Source organism: Eimeria maxima, genomic scaffold (genome assembly GCF_000499605.1).
Source record: "Eimeria maxima Weybridge genomic scaffold, Emw_scaff5, whole genome shotgun sequence".
In the NCBI taxonomy this organism is placed as follows: Eukaryota; Apicomplexa; class Conoidasida; order Eucoccidiorida; family Eimeriidae; genus Eimeria; species Eimeria maxima.
This window is the reverse complement of record NW_013563876.1, coordinates 66,221-83,468: the sequence shown is the minus strand read 5'-3', so window position 1 is coordinate 83,468 and position 17,248 is coordinate 66,221. Positions and strand designations below refer to the sequence as shown.

The following is a 17,248-nucleotide window of genomic DNA, read 5'->3' as shown; positions in this document are numbered from 1 at the left end:
TAAATAGGCACCACCGGAGAGCGGATAGTATAAAGGGTATTGGACTTTACGGGGGTATTCTGTACCTCAGAACGAAGCTTTGAACTGTTCCATCTGCGAACGATCCGTCAATTGCGCCCCTATGCTGTTTTCGGTTATTATTACTGGATCGAAATCCTCAAGCCAACTGTCTTCGTATAAATGCAATTTTCCGGTTGCCGCTTCCGAGAGGGGAAGGGTAAGACCCTCCTTACTCGCTGCTTCGAACGCCTGTTGTCATTTCGTGGGTGGGGCTGGTATTCACAGATCCAACATCCACTGGCCCAATATCCGGATTATTCCAAACCTGCGCTATTCATTCCCACGTAGGACGCTAAGGTGGTTCTTCCGTGAGTTCTTACTCTATCTTCACAGCCAGGTTGACCCTTTCGTCTCTTGGTTCCTTCTCTGCGGCCAGGCAACCTCAGAGAGATTCGCCAACACTGGACAGCTTGTGCTGCACTCCGAGGGCAGGTATTTATCAATGCCTACTGTGTTATGGAACTGCAGCTCTGAGATTTCGCGTAAGCTTTGAGAGATATGTAAAAACATCTTTTCTCATTTGCGTGTATAGATTTCTTACAAGCACTTTAGGTAGTGTTCGCTGCTGTGCACCAAGGCGCACTGTTGTGATGTTGAAGCTGGTTGCTCGCACCGGATCCGTGGTACACTACATTACAGTGTGGGGTAAAGATAACCTCGCGGACACCAGGTGAGTAGTTACAAAACAGACGTTGGAACTTAGCTTCTTGACACATTAGGGGGCTCTGCAACAGAACCCAGAGCACGGGATTAGCAGTGCCGTTGCTTCTGGCAACCGTCGTTGGCACCCGAAGGAAAGTGTGGTTTCCCCATCGGAGGCGGCATTTGTTTCCTCCTGTAGAGGACCGCAGCAGCGGGTGTCTTGAGCTTCCCATGTATATCTCGCTGACTATAGTGGTTCGACACTGGGACTTTCTTAGGAGGGGCTTACCTACATCCCCCCGTAAAGGATATGTAGCACACCCTGCCTAATGCTGGCAGGTCCGTCGGGAGTTTGAGCGTTGACTATCTACTTGTTCTGGGTAGCCAGCATTCCCGCAACGTACTCAACAACCGTCTACAGCGTCAATGCACAAAGCCAAGAAGACTTCTCATTACTTTTAAATGGAACACTACTATGTAAATTGCTGCACGCTGAACATGAACTGACTACAGGCTATCTTCCCCGCGTGGCTACTGGGCAGTTGCCCCTATGCGGCCTGGAGGTTTTGTAGGGGGTCAGATGCTCTTATCTAACTGTTTTCGTATGGCTCGGTCTCTCAGTAATCCTTGGATATGTCCTAGCAGGCATTGCACTCTGCAGCACCACATTGTGTAATACGACGCCTCAGCCCTATCCAAGGAGTAATCTAGCGGAAGAGCACGTGAACCGATGTACTGAGATACTTACATTCCTAAAGAACCATTTACTTCCTTCCACGATGTGCCTACGTCCATTCGGCACCATTCCCAAATGCCTGAAGATTAGGGAGAAGTGGTAGCTAACCAAGAGTTGCGACGCACCGTGCTGCTGCAACTCTGTAGCCGCAAGACAACAGCAGAAGTAAGTATCAACTTCTCGACTGCATGCACGAACTAAGACTGTAGACAATAGTTGGAAACCTGTGTTCATCTGCCTATTGTCTACTACGCGTGAAAAAGGGTTTATATGCTAAGGGCACAAAGGCAAACTAGCCAACATCGTGCAGGTTATATAAGCCAAAATAGGAAGAGCTCGTGCAGCCACGTGAGGGTGCGCGGTTGGCACGGGGTGGGTGGGGTGTATGTAGGCGTCAAAAGAGAGAAATCTTCGATAAAAATGGGATTCTTGGAGTTTTTTTGTTATTTTTTCTTTACTGGGGTATTAACAGCCCACGGGAAAGGATGGCAGGGACAGAAGAATCCCCCCTTGGTGCCGCAAGGCGCCTCTTCTTCCCCTGGTAGCAGCGGTCCTCCTGTGTGGCACTCGCGCATGGGCGGGGGCGTGTATGGGGGAGGTACTAAGGGTAGTGATGGTTGGCTAGGGAACCCTTTAGGTTTATATGGTAGTTCACTAAATGGGTTAAATATAGGAAAAAGAGGAATATTAAGAGAAAAACAGCCATTAAAAGAGGGTCTTGCTACAATATTCCCTATCCTCCCCCACCACCCCAACAGGAGCACCAGCAGCAGGAGATTGGGTGCGTTAGCTGCTGCTGCTGGGTGCTGCAGCAGCTTGGGTGCTGCTGCAGCTTGTGGTAGGACGAGTGTGTTGTGTTTTCAGCGCGTAGGAAGTGCAGGAGGACCGTCTCCATCTATATATAAACCTCAAGGAAAAGTTTCCTTGTTGGAGAGTGTTAACCCACATCCCAATTATCATCATCTTACCTCGCCTTTCTCCTCTCCCGCCTGTCTATCTGCCTTTAAAGCAGCAAATTCTTCTATTTCCGCGACAATGCCGAATCCCCGCGTCTTTTTCGATGTATCCATTGGCGGTGGTGCTGCTCGCCGCATAATAATGGAGTTATTTGCGGATGTGACCCCCAAGACTGCGGAGAATTTCCGTTGTCTCTGCACAGGAGAGAAGGGAACGGGTCAAAGTGGCAAGCCGCTTCACTATAAAGGTTCCTCATTCCATCGTATTATTCCTCAATTCATGCTGCAAGGAGGCGATTTTACCCGTGGTAATGGCACTGGAGGCGAGAGTATCTATGGCGACAGATTCGCCGATGAAAACTTCAAGCTCCGCCACGACAGACCCTTCCTCCTCTCCATGGCTAATGCAGGCCCAAATACAAATGGGTCACAATTCTTCATCACCACCGTTGTATGTGACTGGCTAGATGGCAAGCACTGCGTCTTCGGCCAAGTCACAGAAGGACAAGATGTCGTCAAGGAAATCGAGAAGGTAGGAACTGCATCCGGAAAGCCGAGACAGGTCGTCACCATTGTTGACTGTGGACAGCTACAGTAAGCAGCAGCAGCTGCTGGCGCTGAAGCTGCTGCTAATGCCGCAGTACAACTACTACAGTTGCTGCGGCAGCAGCCGCTGCAGCCAACAGCCTCTTTTACAGAAACCCTTCAGCTGATAAGCACGTTGCAGCAGCTGCTTTTGCGGTTGCGGTGCCGTGCGGTCACGTGTAGCAGTTGGGCAGCGAACCCGCAACAGCTGCAGCAGGTGCTGTAGCCGCTGCAGTAGATGGCAGGTGTTGTTGCTGATGCTACGGCAGCAGCTGCTGCTTCTCAGCCAGTTGCTGAGGGAAGCAGCACTATGAGAACTTTGAATGTGTGAAGGGGAAGGGAGGCTGCGTGTTTGTTTATCCTAACCGGAAGTCTGTATATACACCGTAAATATATTATCTTTTTAGCATACCCAAAAGCAAACAGCTCTAGTAGTTCCAGGCCCTTTAGGTATATAAATACAGCTCATATAGGTAGAGGCCGCTGTTACTGCCATATATATAGATGCTGCCCCCTTCAGTATATGTTCTACCAGGGGATATGCATTATTTATATATATCGGCATATATAATGAAGAAGGTTTATATTAGTAGGGAAGAATAGATAAAACATGTCAGGCATAGGTGGCGTTTAGTTGAACATAGTTTAGATCTCAACATAAGTATATGTAGTTTATTTGAAATAAAGGCATGCATCTGTCTAATTAACAGGATTATTTCAATTTACAGGAGGTGCACGAGCTCGCGTCAAAATATTGTTATTATGATGGGCATGCTAATATATTTAGCTGCTTTCGTACTTCTATTTCCCTTCCTACGCCGATACTTATGTGTAGGGCAAATACGCTCTATGCAATGTCACCCTATCTATAAATAAATGCTACCATGAACTCTATATATTTGTTTATAGTTAAGGGTATAAGCGTAGAAACACCATTTAGTGCTTTTAATTAGGGAGAAACACTGTTGCTTTTTCTCTTTCCTACAAGCAACACACTGCAACAAGGTATATGCGGATTCGCTCTACTTCTTTGGAATATAGTGTAGCAACTGTGCATAATATGAATATATATTTCTCTATCGGCATATATACAGATTCTAATATACATTTACATAGGTGTGTCTGTACATTATATATGTTTATATTCATATGCATGCATACAAATGCGTGCACAATATGCATAAGTATGTATAGATATATCATTGGACCTAGGGTAAACCTCCTAGTAGATCCTTTTGCAGGTTTGTTCGGTCAAAGCATTTGTGCAGTTGTAAACTTACTACCAGAAAACACAGATTTAAGGTTTACATTGAGCTATAAGACACACTTGTTGGCTATTTTGCCTTACAACGTGGATTATAAGCTGAAATTTTAAATATTATTAATATACATTGTTTAAATAAACGAAGGGACTTAATCTAATACCTAAAATGGCTCCTCCTTTTCTTCCTCATTAATATGATTGCCGCTTGGCAGAGCGCAAAGAACGCAGATGATCATGGGACGCTATATCAATGGATGGAAAAAAGGTGAGAAAATGGGACAAGTTGGGGCTCCCTACACTTTACTGCAATTAGTATAGTGGAATGATGTTTTGTGTGAATTGCAATTTTAATCGATATAACAGAAACGAAAAAAAGCCCTAAAAAAAAGCCCTCATGGGGCAGCAAGAGACACGGTGTGCGTGCATAGGGGGGCAGCCAAGAAGACTGCATATTTGCTAATAAAGACGCAGGACTAATAGTTAATCAATGTAAATATTATTTATTAATATCATTCAGTGTTAATTTATTTAAAAAGGGAATATATGCCTTGTTCTGGTCCACCACTCCCCCGCCTGGTTGTTTTCCCTAAGGAATAACAATAACACCACGGTGGGAGAGAGGCCCCCACTTTTGTCGCCTGCGGCATATAGAGAGGTAATCGTCCTAATGGTTTCCTTGATTTGTTAGTACCACTAAATACCTCAAAATACACATTATTAGCTTGAAGGAATACCTTTTCTCACTAATTTCCTCCTTGTACTGCAGTCGGCCGCTCTCCCCCGGGGGGCCCCCCATCCCGTAGGCCCCTTACACCACCACCCTCCAGGGCCCTGGGGGGGCCCCTTCACCCGTCTTTTTCTCCTCTTTCTCATCCTCATTTATTGCATTTTAAACTATTCTTTGTTCTCTCTAACACCATAGAGGCCTCCACGTGCAACGCAGCCATTGTTCCCCCATAGCCCTGGGGCCCCCACAGCCGCCAGACACTTCGGGGGGAAGAGGGGTCCCCAGGGAAACCTGGGGCTTCTTTTAGTATCCATATGGGTTTCCAAGGGTCCCATAAGCCTTCCAGAGAGCCATAAGGGGCTTCATATGGCCCTAGGTGTCCCCAGTTGTTCAAAGGGGCCCCCAGCCGTAGCCAAGGGGACCCCATAGTACCCCAGGTGACCCCATAGAGGTTGAGAGGCCTCCCTTATACGGGTTTGAGTTATTATATAGGAGACGGGGGGAGAAAGGGGCCCCCGGAAGGGTGGGTGGCCACAAGGGGGCCCCCGTACAGCCAGGGTTCCGCAGGGGGCCCCCTTGGAGTTTGATTACTTGACTTCTGCTGCTGCTGGATAGCAAAGGAAGCAGAAAGAAACAGCACCAGACAAGGCACAGCAGAAACAGCAGCAACAGGAGGGAAGCAGCAGCAGCAGCAGCTGTTTTCTAGTGTTTTAATATTTGTGTTGTTCTACCTGTTCTTGTTTGTGTTGTTAAGCTGTTCTATTGCCCCTTCTGTCTTTGCTGCTTAATAAAATGGAGACCCCGAGGCTTCCTGCGGCGGCAGCAGCAACAAATAAGCCGGCTGCTTCTAAACCTCCTCTAGTGCGTTTGGGGGCCCTCTTAAGCAGTGTAGGGGCCCTCAGCAGCTCGCCTACAGCAGCAGAGGTGCTGAACACGCAGCAGCAGCAGCAGCTTCAGCATGAGCTGCAGCAACTGCTGCTGCAGCACCTTGCTGCTGCCCAGCAGGAAGGCCGTGCTGTTGCTGCGCCTCTTTCTGTTGCTGCTGAAATGGAAGAAAGGGCAGAGCTTTTCTCAGAGCTACATGGTACCTAATGCTGCTGCTGTTGCTGCTGATGCTGTTGCTGCTGATGCTGTTGCCGCTGCTGCTGAAGTTGCAAGTTCTGCTGCTGCAGGTGACAGACCAAGAGATCGCCATTTTTCTTTATTTATCTCAATATGCTGTTTATTTCTTTTCAATATCATTTTCTTTTGTTTTGTTTATATTATCAGAAATACTTAAAACTGCTGCTGCTCCCCCTTCCCTCATTTCTCAGCTTGCTGCTCTGCTGTTGTCGAGGGAGCAGCAGCCGTTGCAGCGGCCGCATGCAATCCTTAAAGTGCTGCTGCTACTCTCGAGGTCCCCAGAGTTTCAGGCATCGCGCAAGCAGCACAATCATGCTGCTGCTGCTGCAGCAGGGCACGCAGGGCGTGAGAAGGGCTCTGCAAAGGGGTTCACCGCCAACAGCAACCAGCCCGCATCATCTGCAGCAACAGAAGCAGCAGGCGCGGCAGAAGCGAAGGAAGGAGGCGTATTGGCACAGTCTCAGCAGCATCTTGCGATGTCTCTTAGCCATCAGCGTGCAGCAGCAAACAGCAACTCCCTCCCCCTTGTGCAGCAGCGAGAAGTCTTTTCTTATGGTAAAGCCTTTTGCCGCTGCTGTTTGCAACTGTTGTTACTGTCCCCGTCGCTCATGCTGCTGATTCGGGTGTTGGTGCCGTTGCTGCTGTGATGCTTGCTGCTGTTATTCTGTTCGCTGCTGATGCTGCTGCTGTTGGTCTGGAGAATTGACACATGCGCTGCTAATGCATTAATGCTTCCTTTTGCTGCTGTTCTTGCTGCTCGTGTGCTGCTATCAGCTGCTAGTATTGCTGCTGTTGCCTCTGTCGTAGCTGCTGTTTCTTGTGTTGTTTGTTTTACTGTACATCTGCTGCTGTTTTTGCTGTATTTGCTCCTGCTACGCTTGCTGCTGCACCGTGGCAGCTATTCCTATTTTATCGTTTTATTTTGTCTCTTCATTTCCCCTTGCTGCCATTTATCTGCTTGTCTCTTCTTTCCTTTTGTCTCTCTTCATGTCTCCCCTCTGTTTCCGTCTCACCCCATTTTTCTTTCTCTCCCCTCTCGACAACATTAGCTTTAGCGGCAGCAGCAGCAGCAGCAGCTCGTAGGACGAGATGCAGCAACTGCTTTGCGTTGCATATGGAGATGACCCTGTTTAATGCCATTCTGCTGCAGACATCTGGGGAGCGGATGAAATTGCTGTCTTGAGGGATCTTCTGTTTATTTTACAAGGTGCTGCACAGCCAAACGAATGCTGCTGCTGCTGCTGCTACTGGTGGTGGTTATGCTGATGCTGCAACCGCATCTGCTGCTGCTGCTGCTGCTGCGGGGATTTGTGGTTGCTGCGTGAGTGTTTTATTCCTTTTGCCCGTTCGTTTTATATTTAATTAGGCATCGTATTTCGTAGTTTGTCTTTTTGTGCGGTTGTTTGGTTCCTTCCTGCCTGCTTTATTTTCTTTCTGCATGCATACATTGGTTTGCTTGTTGCCTTTTTCTTCCTATACTTTTGTTTATAAAATTTCTATTTCTATCTTTGCTTGTCTTTCCATAATCATTATACTTTTTCGTCTTTATCTGTTCAATTTGTGTTTTTCCCCTTCCTTTTTTATCTTTCCCCCTTGCATATCATCGTCCTTGTCTCGTTTGTTTTTATCGTCTGCTGTTTTCATAGGAATTGACGGCCGATTTATTCGATTTGACGTCGAACTGCAGACAGCACAAATTTGTCCCCCTGTAAGTGAATATAACTCTTTATATATACAATTATGTATACTTTTATTTCTTTTGCATTTGCTCGCTCCTCTCTTTTCTTTGTACCGTTGTCGTTGTCTCTGTCCTTGTATTTGTTTCTGTTTGTCGGTGTAGTTCTCCCTATCATTCTCCCTGTTTATGCTCCCCATTTGGTTTTGTTAGCTATTGTCTGTTTTCATTTTTGCTTCTCCCTAAATACGAAGGAGATCTGCATCGCACTACAAATGCCGTTTCGGGCAATCATGTTGTTTAGAGAGGAGAATATAATTAAATATAATAATTAAGAAACAAAATGTAATGAGTTTGTTATAGAAAAGAATTTAAGAAGTCGAATGTATGAAACCTAGTGGATGTTGACAATCATAAAGAGAGTTAATACTTAAACAAAAGCTTGTGACACCCAGCATAATAAAATGAATTGTAATAACATAAAAATAACGGGGACAGGGATAGTAAAATATGAAGATTTATTATAACTAGTCAATGTAAAACATAGGAAGAAGGACTCCTTTGTTCGATTTGCTGTTGCAGGTGAAGGCATCAAGAAGTGTCCTCGGTCTCGTGGCTCGAGTAGCCGCATTGGGATGTATGTACACCCGAGTTAAAGCCTTTATTGAAGGCCCTAAGGTAAGCAAATCAAGAACAAGCACACAGAAGAGGCAGAAGTAGATAGCAAAGAAAAGGTAACACAAACAACAACACCACAAAGCAAACTGACAATACAAAGAGAGGAAAGATCCTTACTGGCAGGGATGACTAAATTTACTGCAGTAAAACCAAGTTAAGATAGAGAGTGATTAAATAAACAAATTAAACGTATCGACAGACACATAGTAAAAACGCGATAGGGCTGGGGCGGAGGCGCAGCGGCAGACAGACAGCAGAAAATCTTTTGGAGGAGCAGCAGATTAAGCACACAAGGCACAACACCTAGTTAAGTGCAGCAGCAACAAAGTGAATTAAAGGGGAAACAACGACACTACTGCTGAACGAGCAGCAGTACCACCAGCAGATTAAATTCAGACGGCATTGTCAGAGGCAGCAGCGTCGGCAGCAGATTAAATCGAATTAGCCGAGTCAGAAGATTAGATCCGCAGACCATCAGGTGCCGATGCAGTTGAACCAGCAGCATCAGCTGCAGCAGACTGCTTTGACTGGGCAGCAGCATAAGCAGAAGTAGCAGCAGAAAAAGGAAACGGGGTTGAAGGATCATAACTTTCTCTGTTTTTCTTTCTTCTGTTTTTAGACGTCCTTCCTGTCTTCTCGCCCTCTGACAGCGGAGGCATTTCGCCAAGGTATTGCTGCGGAGGTGCAGCAGTACTTCAAGCTCATTGCAATCCTAGAAGAAGATATATCACGGTCAGCAGCAACAACAGGAACAGCAGCAGTAGCAGCAGCAATAGCAGCAGCAGTAGCAGCAGCAGCAGTCACTTCAACTGCGGAAACCGCAAAACTGTTGTGTAGTTGTACAATATTGAGCTCTCTGCTGCTGCATCTTGTGCTGCTGCTTCCGCTGCTGCTGCTGGCGGTGCAGTCATTTCGTGTCTGCTATGGTTATGTACCTCGCGGTGCAGTCTCCTGTTGTTCGTGTCTTTGTCTCTTGTTCTTCTGTTGCTTTTTGAAGACAACGTTAGATTAACTGGATGCTGCTTTGCTGCAGAGAAGCCGCAGCACAAGAAGCAGCAGTCCTCCTCTCTGCTGTGTCTCTCTTTAAACAACAATTGCTTCTTCCCTTCGTTCTTTGTCTGCTGTGCAGCGCTGAAGCCTTGCAGAATGCCCCAACAGCAGCAGCAGCAGCAGCAACAGCAGCGGCACAGAGCAGCACGCCGACTCTAAGGCGTCTCGCAGTTTGGCTGCAGGGCCCTTACCAACGCATGCGCCTCCTCACATCCTTGGTACAGCTCTGCATGTGCTGCATCGCTGCTGCTGCTGCTGCTGCTGATGGCGCTGGTTGCTTGTGTCCTTTTGTCCCCTTATTTGGTCTGTCCCCAACTGTAATCCCTTTAGATTTCGTTCCTTTTTTATTTTTCCCTTTCCCCAGTCTTGCTGATTTCTGTCATCTTCTGTTTTCACTTCCCAACCCACCGCTCTGCAGACTCTTGTTCGTCTTGTTCTATCTGCAGCACACGCTGCTGCTGCTCTTGCTGCTGACGCTGCTTGCTCTGTTGTTGCTGCTGCTAACGCTAACGTTGTTGATGTCATTGTCATGTACAGACGGAAGCTGCTAAGGGTCTCAAGGGTGCTGCTCTTCTTTCCACCATTTACGGTGGGCAGTCGCTGCTGCCGCTGCTGCCGTTGTTGCTGTTACTGGTGCACTGAACTCTACGGATATCTGCAAATGCAACAAGTGGCGCTGCTGCTGCTGCTCTGTTGCTATCGTTGTTGTTGCCCCTGCTTTTGTGTTGCCATCGTTGTTTCTGCTGTTGTTTTGTGCCTTTGTGCAGCTTACTGCTCTACAGGCGATTCGGAGCTGCGTGCTGTGGCCCTTCAAATTGTGAGCAGCTTCTGCTTGAGCAGCCGAACGACCGCACAGCAGCAGCAGGAGCAACAGGAAGCAGCAGGCAGCAGCATCAGTAGGAATTGTCTTGTGTGCGGGACCTGCTGCAGCTGCACCGCTCGTTTTTGCCTATGGCCGATGCAATCGAAGGATGGACGAAATACGGCCACCTCCGGTAGCAGTGGACTCACGTTGCTGCTGCTCTGCGCTGCTGTTCCTAAATATGCTGCTGCTGCTACTGCTGCTGCTACTGCTGCTGCTACTGCTGTTGCTGCTGCGTATGTTGCTGCTGCTCCTGTTTATGCTGTTGTTTCTCGTGCTGCTGCTGTAGCAGTGGAGGCTTCTGGCTTTGAAATCCTGGTGCTATTTCTGGCTTCGCTGCTGAAGTGGCGCCGCCTGCTGCATCAGCTGCTGCTGCTGCTGCTGGCGGCGATGCTGCAGCAACCAGTGCTCAATTCGCTGTTGCTGTTCTGCTGCCACAGGGACGAGTCTGGGGAATTTTTTATTCGGGAGGCGCCCCAAGACCCGCAGCAGTCAAGTTGGCGTTCGAGGTGAGGGCAGCACCAGCGGCAACCAGATGGACACCAACCGAGGCACCGGAATAACAGACAGACACAGCAGCAGCAGCAACAGCAGCAGCAGTACTAGCACCAGCACCAGAAAACAGCAAACGCGCAACGAAAACAACTGAAGGTGAAAGGATCTAGTCGGCATATTGCCTCCTAACACGAGGCCCGCGCACAGCCCATATCTGCTGTTGCTTGTGCTGCTGCTGCTGCTTAGGTTTGTGTTGGTACGGGAGAATATCCCGTCCTTCATGCCGCCGCTGCTGCCGGAGAGGCTGTTGTTGGCAGGCAAAAGCGTCCTCTACAGCCAGTAAGACCTCCCTGCAAATTTTCTTCTGCTTCTGCCAGTGCTGCTGCAGCTGTTGCTACTCCTGCCTGTGCTGCGGCTGCGGCTGCTGCTACTTGCGCTGTTGTTTCTGCTGCTGTTCATCCCTATGTGCTGGTGCTTCTACAGCTGCTACTGTTGTTACGCTGATGCTGCTGCTGGGGATACGGATAGTTTTGCTGCTTGCCCTACTATGCATCTCGGTATATGCAGAGCTGCTTGAAGTTCTGCTGTCCGTGTTGCCGCTGCTACTGCTAGTGTTGCAGCGGTTCTTTAAGTAGCAAGGGAGACGTGCCTCATCCTCCCGTTTCCCCTTGTCCGCTATTTGGTGTTTCTTTATGCTTTAGCCTCGGCGCTGCTGCAGCATTTCATGCTGTTGCTGCTCTGTGTGCATTCAGGCTGTTAGAGCGGCCAGTTAAAGCCACAGTAAATCCACTGCAGCAACGGGAGCTCCCTGCCACTTTGCAAGAGCTGCTATCCCAAGAGGAACAGCAGAAGCTGCTGCAGAGCCCGGAACAGCAGGACGAGCAACAGCAGCAAGAGCTGCTGCTGTCACAACGCTTCCATAGTCAGGATCTCGCTTCACGGCAGCAGCAACAACAACAACTGCTGCTGCAGCAAGAGATGCTGCGGCAGCCACACGACCCGGAGCTGCCGCTGCTGCAGAAGATTGACGCTCGCGTTGCTGCTGCGTCAACAAAGGGCAACCAAAGGCAAGCGCGAACAGCAGCAGTAGCAGCAGCAACGCCAAGGGTGGCAAGCGCGACCGCACAATCACACAACTCAGGCTACGGAGGACAAACGCAGGAAGGCATCACAGCAAAAGCAACAGCGGCAGCAACAGCAGCAGCAACAGCAGCGGCAACAGCAGTTTTCTGTATAGTTGTATTTCGTGTGTATCGTTCAATGCTCAGATTGGTGGCGCTGCTGCTGTGGGAACATCAGCTCCTGAGCTGCTTAGAGGCGATCCGAAGGTCAGGTAGCCGCTGCTGCTGCTGATGCTGATGATGCTGCTGCTTAAGCAGATGCTGATGTAGAGGTAGCAGCACAGCGAAACGGAATTTTCGTCGCACTTGCTGCTGCGTCTTCTTCTACCTAACTCTTTTTGTGGCCCCCATGCATCTGTTGACTGCTTCTGTGTGCATTTGACCATTCGTAGTTGCTGCTATATGGCAATGCCGGTCCCTCTGTGTCTGCTGCCGGTGCTGCTGCTGCCGGTGCTGCTGCTGTCTCTTGGTGGTGCGGTGTTTTGCGTTGTTACTTCTTCTGGTACCGGCCCCATTATACTCGCCGCTGGTCGTGTGACTCTTTGTTATTGATTCTTTCTTTGCTCCTGTTTCTGCCTTTGGCTTTGTCCCTAGCTTTGCCTCTTCATTGCTTTGCCTCTTCATTTGCTTTTGCATCTTTATCTGTGTTTGTTCCTTTACTCGCGCTTATGTCTCTATCTGCGCTGTTTCTTTAGCTGTCTCAATTTCTTTCCTTCTTGTTTAGTGCCTTTTTGTCTGCTCTGCTTTTGCTTTTCCCCTGGCTCTCTCTGCCTTCGTTTGTGTCTTTGTCTGTTTTGTCTTGTTCTGTTCGCTGCCGTGCCATCCTTCAGCTTCTTGTCGTATCTGTCTTCATTCCTTAGATTCCTGCTGCTGGCTGACGGCGACTTCACCTCCCAGCTGCTCGACGCGGCAGCTCAGCAGCAGCAGCAGCAGCACGGTGGAAGCATTTCTCTGCAGCCCCTCATCCTTTCGGCCATTGATACAGCAGCGCGGCAATGTAAGAGTAGTAGAAGCAGTAGTAGGAGTAGTGGTAGCAGTAGTAGTAGCCAGAGCAGCAGCAGCAGCGGTCCTGTCTCCGTGTGTTTCCTTTCGTTTGCTCAGGCAGCAGCGGAGCCAGTCTATTTGCTGCCGCTCCTTCTCTGGCATTCGCTTTAACGGCGCGCTTTCCTCACACATCCTATCTGCAGCAGCAAAATACCAGCGGCAGCAGTGGTGGCAACAGCAGCAACAACGCTTGCAGCGCTCTGTGGAGGGGCCTCGTGCTGCACCTTCGGATTGAGGAACCTCTGAGATTCTTCATTGGCGACGAATTGCTGCAACTGTGCCACAAAATGTTTGCTCTCCTCTGGAAGTTAGCGCTAGATGCTGCTGCTCCCGCTGCTGTTTTATTGCTGCTTTACATGCTGCTGGACCTGGCCAGTTGCTTCACGCGCTGCTGCGTGTGTTGCAGCCCACCCTCTTAGAGCGATTGGCCCTTTTGTAGTTGCGGCTGCTGGTGCCGCCGCCCCTACTGCTGCTGCGACTGCCGTTATTGGTACTGAAATGAGGCGCCTTGTATGATGACGTTTTCTGCACACAGGAGTCACCAGACCCACCGCCAGCTGCACTCCGCTTGGCTACGGGGCGGTTCGTTGCAGAAGCAACTGCGACAGCAGCAGCGCGCTGCGGCGGCGGCAGCAGCAGCAGAACGTGCATCAGGGGCAGCCGCCGCCGAACGGAGTCTGGTTTCCCGGGCCACTGCAGCAGCGAGGGAGGAGATACTTATCATGCAGATCGCGCAGGTGCATCTCCCGTTCTGTTTGTTGTTCTTTGGCTTTAGTGCCTTTGCTTTTTGTACCATCCCTATTTGCTCTTTGTTTCATACATTATTTTGTTGTGATGTCTCGTGCCCATGTTATATTGTTTGCTTCTTTCCGCTAGCGTGTGCTGTCTTTGTACTTTTAAGAAGCTGTGTGCAGGAAGAAGACGCACAAACAAAGCAAAACAATGTGAACATTGTTTGATTTGCTTCGCGTTTATAGTCTGCCTGTTGTCGCCACTTGTTTTGTTGTTTTGTTGTGGGTTTTGTTTGTCTTATGTGCTGCGGATATTGCTGCTTTTTATTGTAATGACTTGAAGCACAATGGCACAAATAATAATAATATTATTCGAGTTGTTCGTTTGTTTCCCTTTCAGTTAACGCATCTGCTCAGCGAGATGTTGCACTTTTCTCGACATTGGCTCGATTTCGCCCACCAGGACATCCTCCGCCCTAACTGGACCCACCTCTACAAAGCCATCCCCAAGTCCGAGAAGGAGCAGCAGCTAAAGTAGTAACAGCAGCAGCAGTAACTTGAGCAGTACCAGAAGCAGCAGCATCTAGAGTAGTAGAAGCGGCAGCAGTGCCTAAAGTAGTAGTAGTAGCAGCAGCACCTACAGCCACAGCAGCAGCTACAGCGGAAGCTGCAGCAGCACCAGCAATAGACTCTCAACAGCAAATGCCGTTGCATTAGAGTTTTAGCAGCAATTGTGCTGCTGGTGCTGTTGCTCCATTTGGTCTCAGGTGTCGCGACGTCGATGAATTCCTCGAGCTCTTGTGGCAGTGCATTCAGCAGCAACACGTACGCTCTCGAACTCCGCATGCTGTTGTAATTTGCTAGTGTGACAGTTGTTCTTTTTTTTTTCATTTGTGCTCCTGTTGCTGCTGCTCCTCTTACTCTTGATAGTGTGGATGCTGGTGCTGTGGCGGCAAAAGCTCCCAGCAGCTCAGCTGCAGCAAGGCAGCAGGCGCTGCAGCAGGCGGTGCTTGTGTTCCTCTTCTTAGGATGGACTTTTCCTATACGGCGAAAAAGAAGCAGCAGCAGCAGCTTCTGCTGCTGCTGCTGGTGGCAGCGGCAGTATTAGCGTGCAGCTGCACAAACTCATTCAGGAGATGCATGATACCTGCTCATCGATGGCATCCCGAGCGGTCCTGCTGCTTCCACTGCTGCTACTCTTGCTACTGTTACTGTTGCTGTATTTCCTGTTGCTTCTACTGTCGCTTCCGTTGCTGCTACTGTCGCCGACAATGCTGCTGCTGCTGCTCCTGCCAATACCACTGGTATTACTGCTGCTGGCGCTGCTGCTGCTTCTCTTCTGCTGCTGTATTCTCATGGTGTGGAGAGCCAGAAGGTCTTCATGTTGCGCTTTCAGGAGTTTCGATTTGCTGCGGCAGCAGAGGAGCAGCTTCGAGGGCCCCATGAAGATCTGGCACCTGCTGACGCAGCAGTCAGCAGCAGCAGTAGCAGCAGCAGCATGATTATGGTTGAAGAGCAGCGACAGCTGTTCCGGCAGCAGGTGTTGCGGCTGTTGCTCCTGCTGGACTCAAAACAGAGTGAAGTCCGAGCAGCAGCAGCAGCTGCTGCGCAGGCAACTAGTAGCAGCAGTAGCAGCAGCAGTAGCAGAAGCCGCATGCATCTGGACCACTGCATGGCGATAAGGTAATTCTCACGAGTTAGTTTTGTGTGTGTGCCATTCTCCTGTTCTCGATATGCTTGCAGCGGCAACGACAGCGGCAGCGGCGGCAGCGGCGGCAGGCATATATGATCACAACGTTTTACTCGAATTTGTTATTTGTTGCTGCTTGGATCCTGTCCTTTGCTAGTGCTCCTCCTGTCTTCCGTTAGTAATTAATCAAATTCATATTTTTTTGTCTGTTTATTTGCTGCAGGTCTCTTTGCCTGCGCCTCGATTTCAACGACTTCTACGAACACCAACGCCAAATGCAGGCGGCTGCTCCGCATCAGCGCTGCGACACCGCGGTTCCGCGTTTCCCCTCGTTTTTGCTGCAGCAGCAGCTCAGTGCTGCCACCACAAGCAGCAGCAGCAGCAGAAGTAACAGCAACGCCCGCACGTCGGACAAGAGGTCCGATGGCTTCAACACCACCCCACGTGTATTGAACACCGATGAAGCAGGAGGTGCTCTGCCTGGGGGGCCTGTGTTTATCTCCAAGCTGCAGCAACAGCTGCAGCAACAGCAACAGCAGCCCTTTGCTGAGGAGCTCACGCGGCCACCCACAGCGTGCGAAGCCTCAGGGCCGTCGTCTCCGCTTCCGTAAGCCGGAGAGGCAACAGCGACAGCAGCATCACAAGTAGAAAAACATGCTCAGAGAAGCTTTTGAGTCCTTTCACTTCGGTCACTTTGCCTGTATTTGCTTCATGCCGATTTTTTATTTTGCTGCTCTCGAGGGAAGAAGAGAGGGGAATAGAGAGAGTGAAAGGAAGCAAACAGACGACGCAAAACCACCCCTTCAGTTAAACCGATTTAATCACCAAACGGCGAGGAAACCACCCAGGCAGCCGGCGTCAGTAGCTGCTGCTGCGGCTGCCCTTCCTGCAGTTGCTGGTTCAAGTGCATCAGCTGCTGCTGCACAGAGGCAACGCCATACGCTGCGGTCGCAGAGCAGCAACGTTGACAAACAAGGACACTGTCAGCACCAGCAGTGCAGGAGTAACAGTATCATCAGAAAAAGTCGCAGCATAGGGGCAGCAGCAACACCAGCAGCACTGTACATGTAGGAGCAGCAACAACCACAGCAACAACTGTGTGGGAGCAAGAACAGCTGCAGCACATGATTAGGAGCGAGAGACGTAGAAGTAGCAGCAAGTAGGTACGAATTCCATTCTCCCAGTTACACGGGTTTTGTTTGCTGATTATGTACGACAGCCAGGATGGAGCGTCCGCTGAAACACACTGCAGGGGTGGTGGACGGCTGCTGGTAATCGGCTTATGAACTTCTGCTTCATTTCAACACTTTCTGAATTTCTCCGTCGCTGCAAGAAGAGGCTTTCTCCCCTTGGGCGTTCTGCCTTGTCTACTGCAGGGGGCCTCTCTTCGACCAAGCGCTAATTATTATGGGTGTGGTTTGTTCATTTTCAAATGTGTTAAATTTATTCATTACTTACTATTAACTGATTTCATTTGCAGTGCGCCCTTCCCTTCCGTGTTCTTGTAGCTGCGACTACCCCCAACCACAACCCCGGGGGGCTCAGCTGCTGCTGATCCCCAACTGTTTGTTTCTTCCTGGATTCGAGCGTTTGTTTGCCGTGTTAAAATATCCTTTTCATGATTAAGGAGGTTTTCACTTGTGAATTTCATCATATATCACAGGCATGCAGCTGCAAGGACTCCTCTGCTGCGCCCCTAAGCCCTCACAGAGGGCCTTAGAGCAGTAAACCCTGTAGCTAGCCAGGCTGTCTAATGTCATTAGTTTGCTGTCGATACAACAGCAGCAACAGAAATAACAGAATAAGCCAC

The 17,248-nt window shown here is 49.4% G+C and overlaps 2 protein-coding genes across 2 annotated transcripts; both read left to right on the top strand.

Moving 5' to 3' along the window:
• Window positions 1-2,473: 2,473 nt before the first annotated feature.
• EMWEY_00000860 (20 kDa cyclophilin precursor, putative) lies at window positions 2,474-2,992 on the top strand (the record flags this gene model as incomplete). Its single annotated transcript, XM_013478573.1, has 1 exon — window positions 2,474-2,992. The coding sequence occupies one exon, from the start codon at window positions 2,474-2,476 to the stop codon at window positions 2,990-2,992; it is 519 nt and encodes a 172-aa protein (XP_013334027.1).
• A 2,770-nt stretch (window positions 2,993-5,762) lies between these two features.
• EMWEY_00000850 (Spc97 / Spc98 family domain-containing protein, putative) lies at window positions 5,763-16,049 on the top strand (the record flags this gene model as incomplete). The annotated part of the gene is made up of 18 exons (XM_013478572.1): window positions 5,763-6,054; window positions 6,240-6,647; window positions 7,739-7,800; window positions 8,350-8,445; window positions 9,065-9,177; window positions 9,575-9,713; window positions 10,033-10,084; window positions 10,263-10,391; window positions 10,650-10,866; window positions 11,099-11,191; window positions 11,605-12,180; window positions 12,834-12,970; window positions 13,075-13,324; window positions 13,553-13,754; window positions 14,149-14,258; window positions 14,516-14,573; window positions 15,121-15,431; window positions 15,662-16,049. 18 exons carry the CDS (start codon window positions 5,763-5,765, stop codon window positions 16,047-16,049), a joined length of 3,633 nt encoding a protein of 1,210 aa, XP_013334026.1.
• Window positions 16,050-17,248: the final 1,199 nt, after the last annotated feature.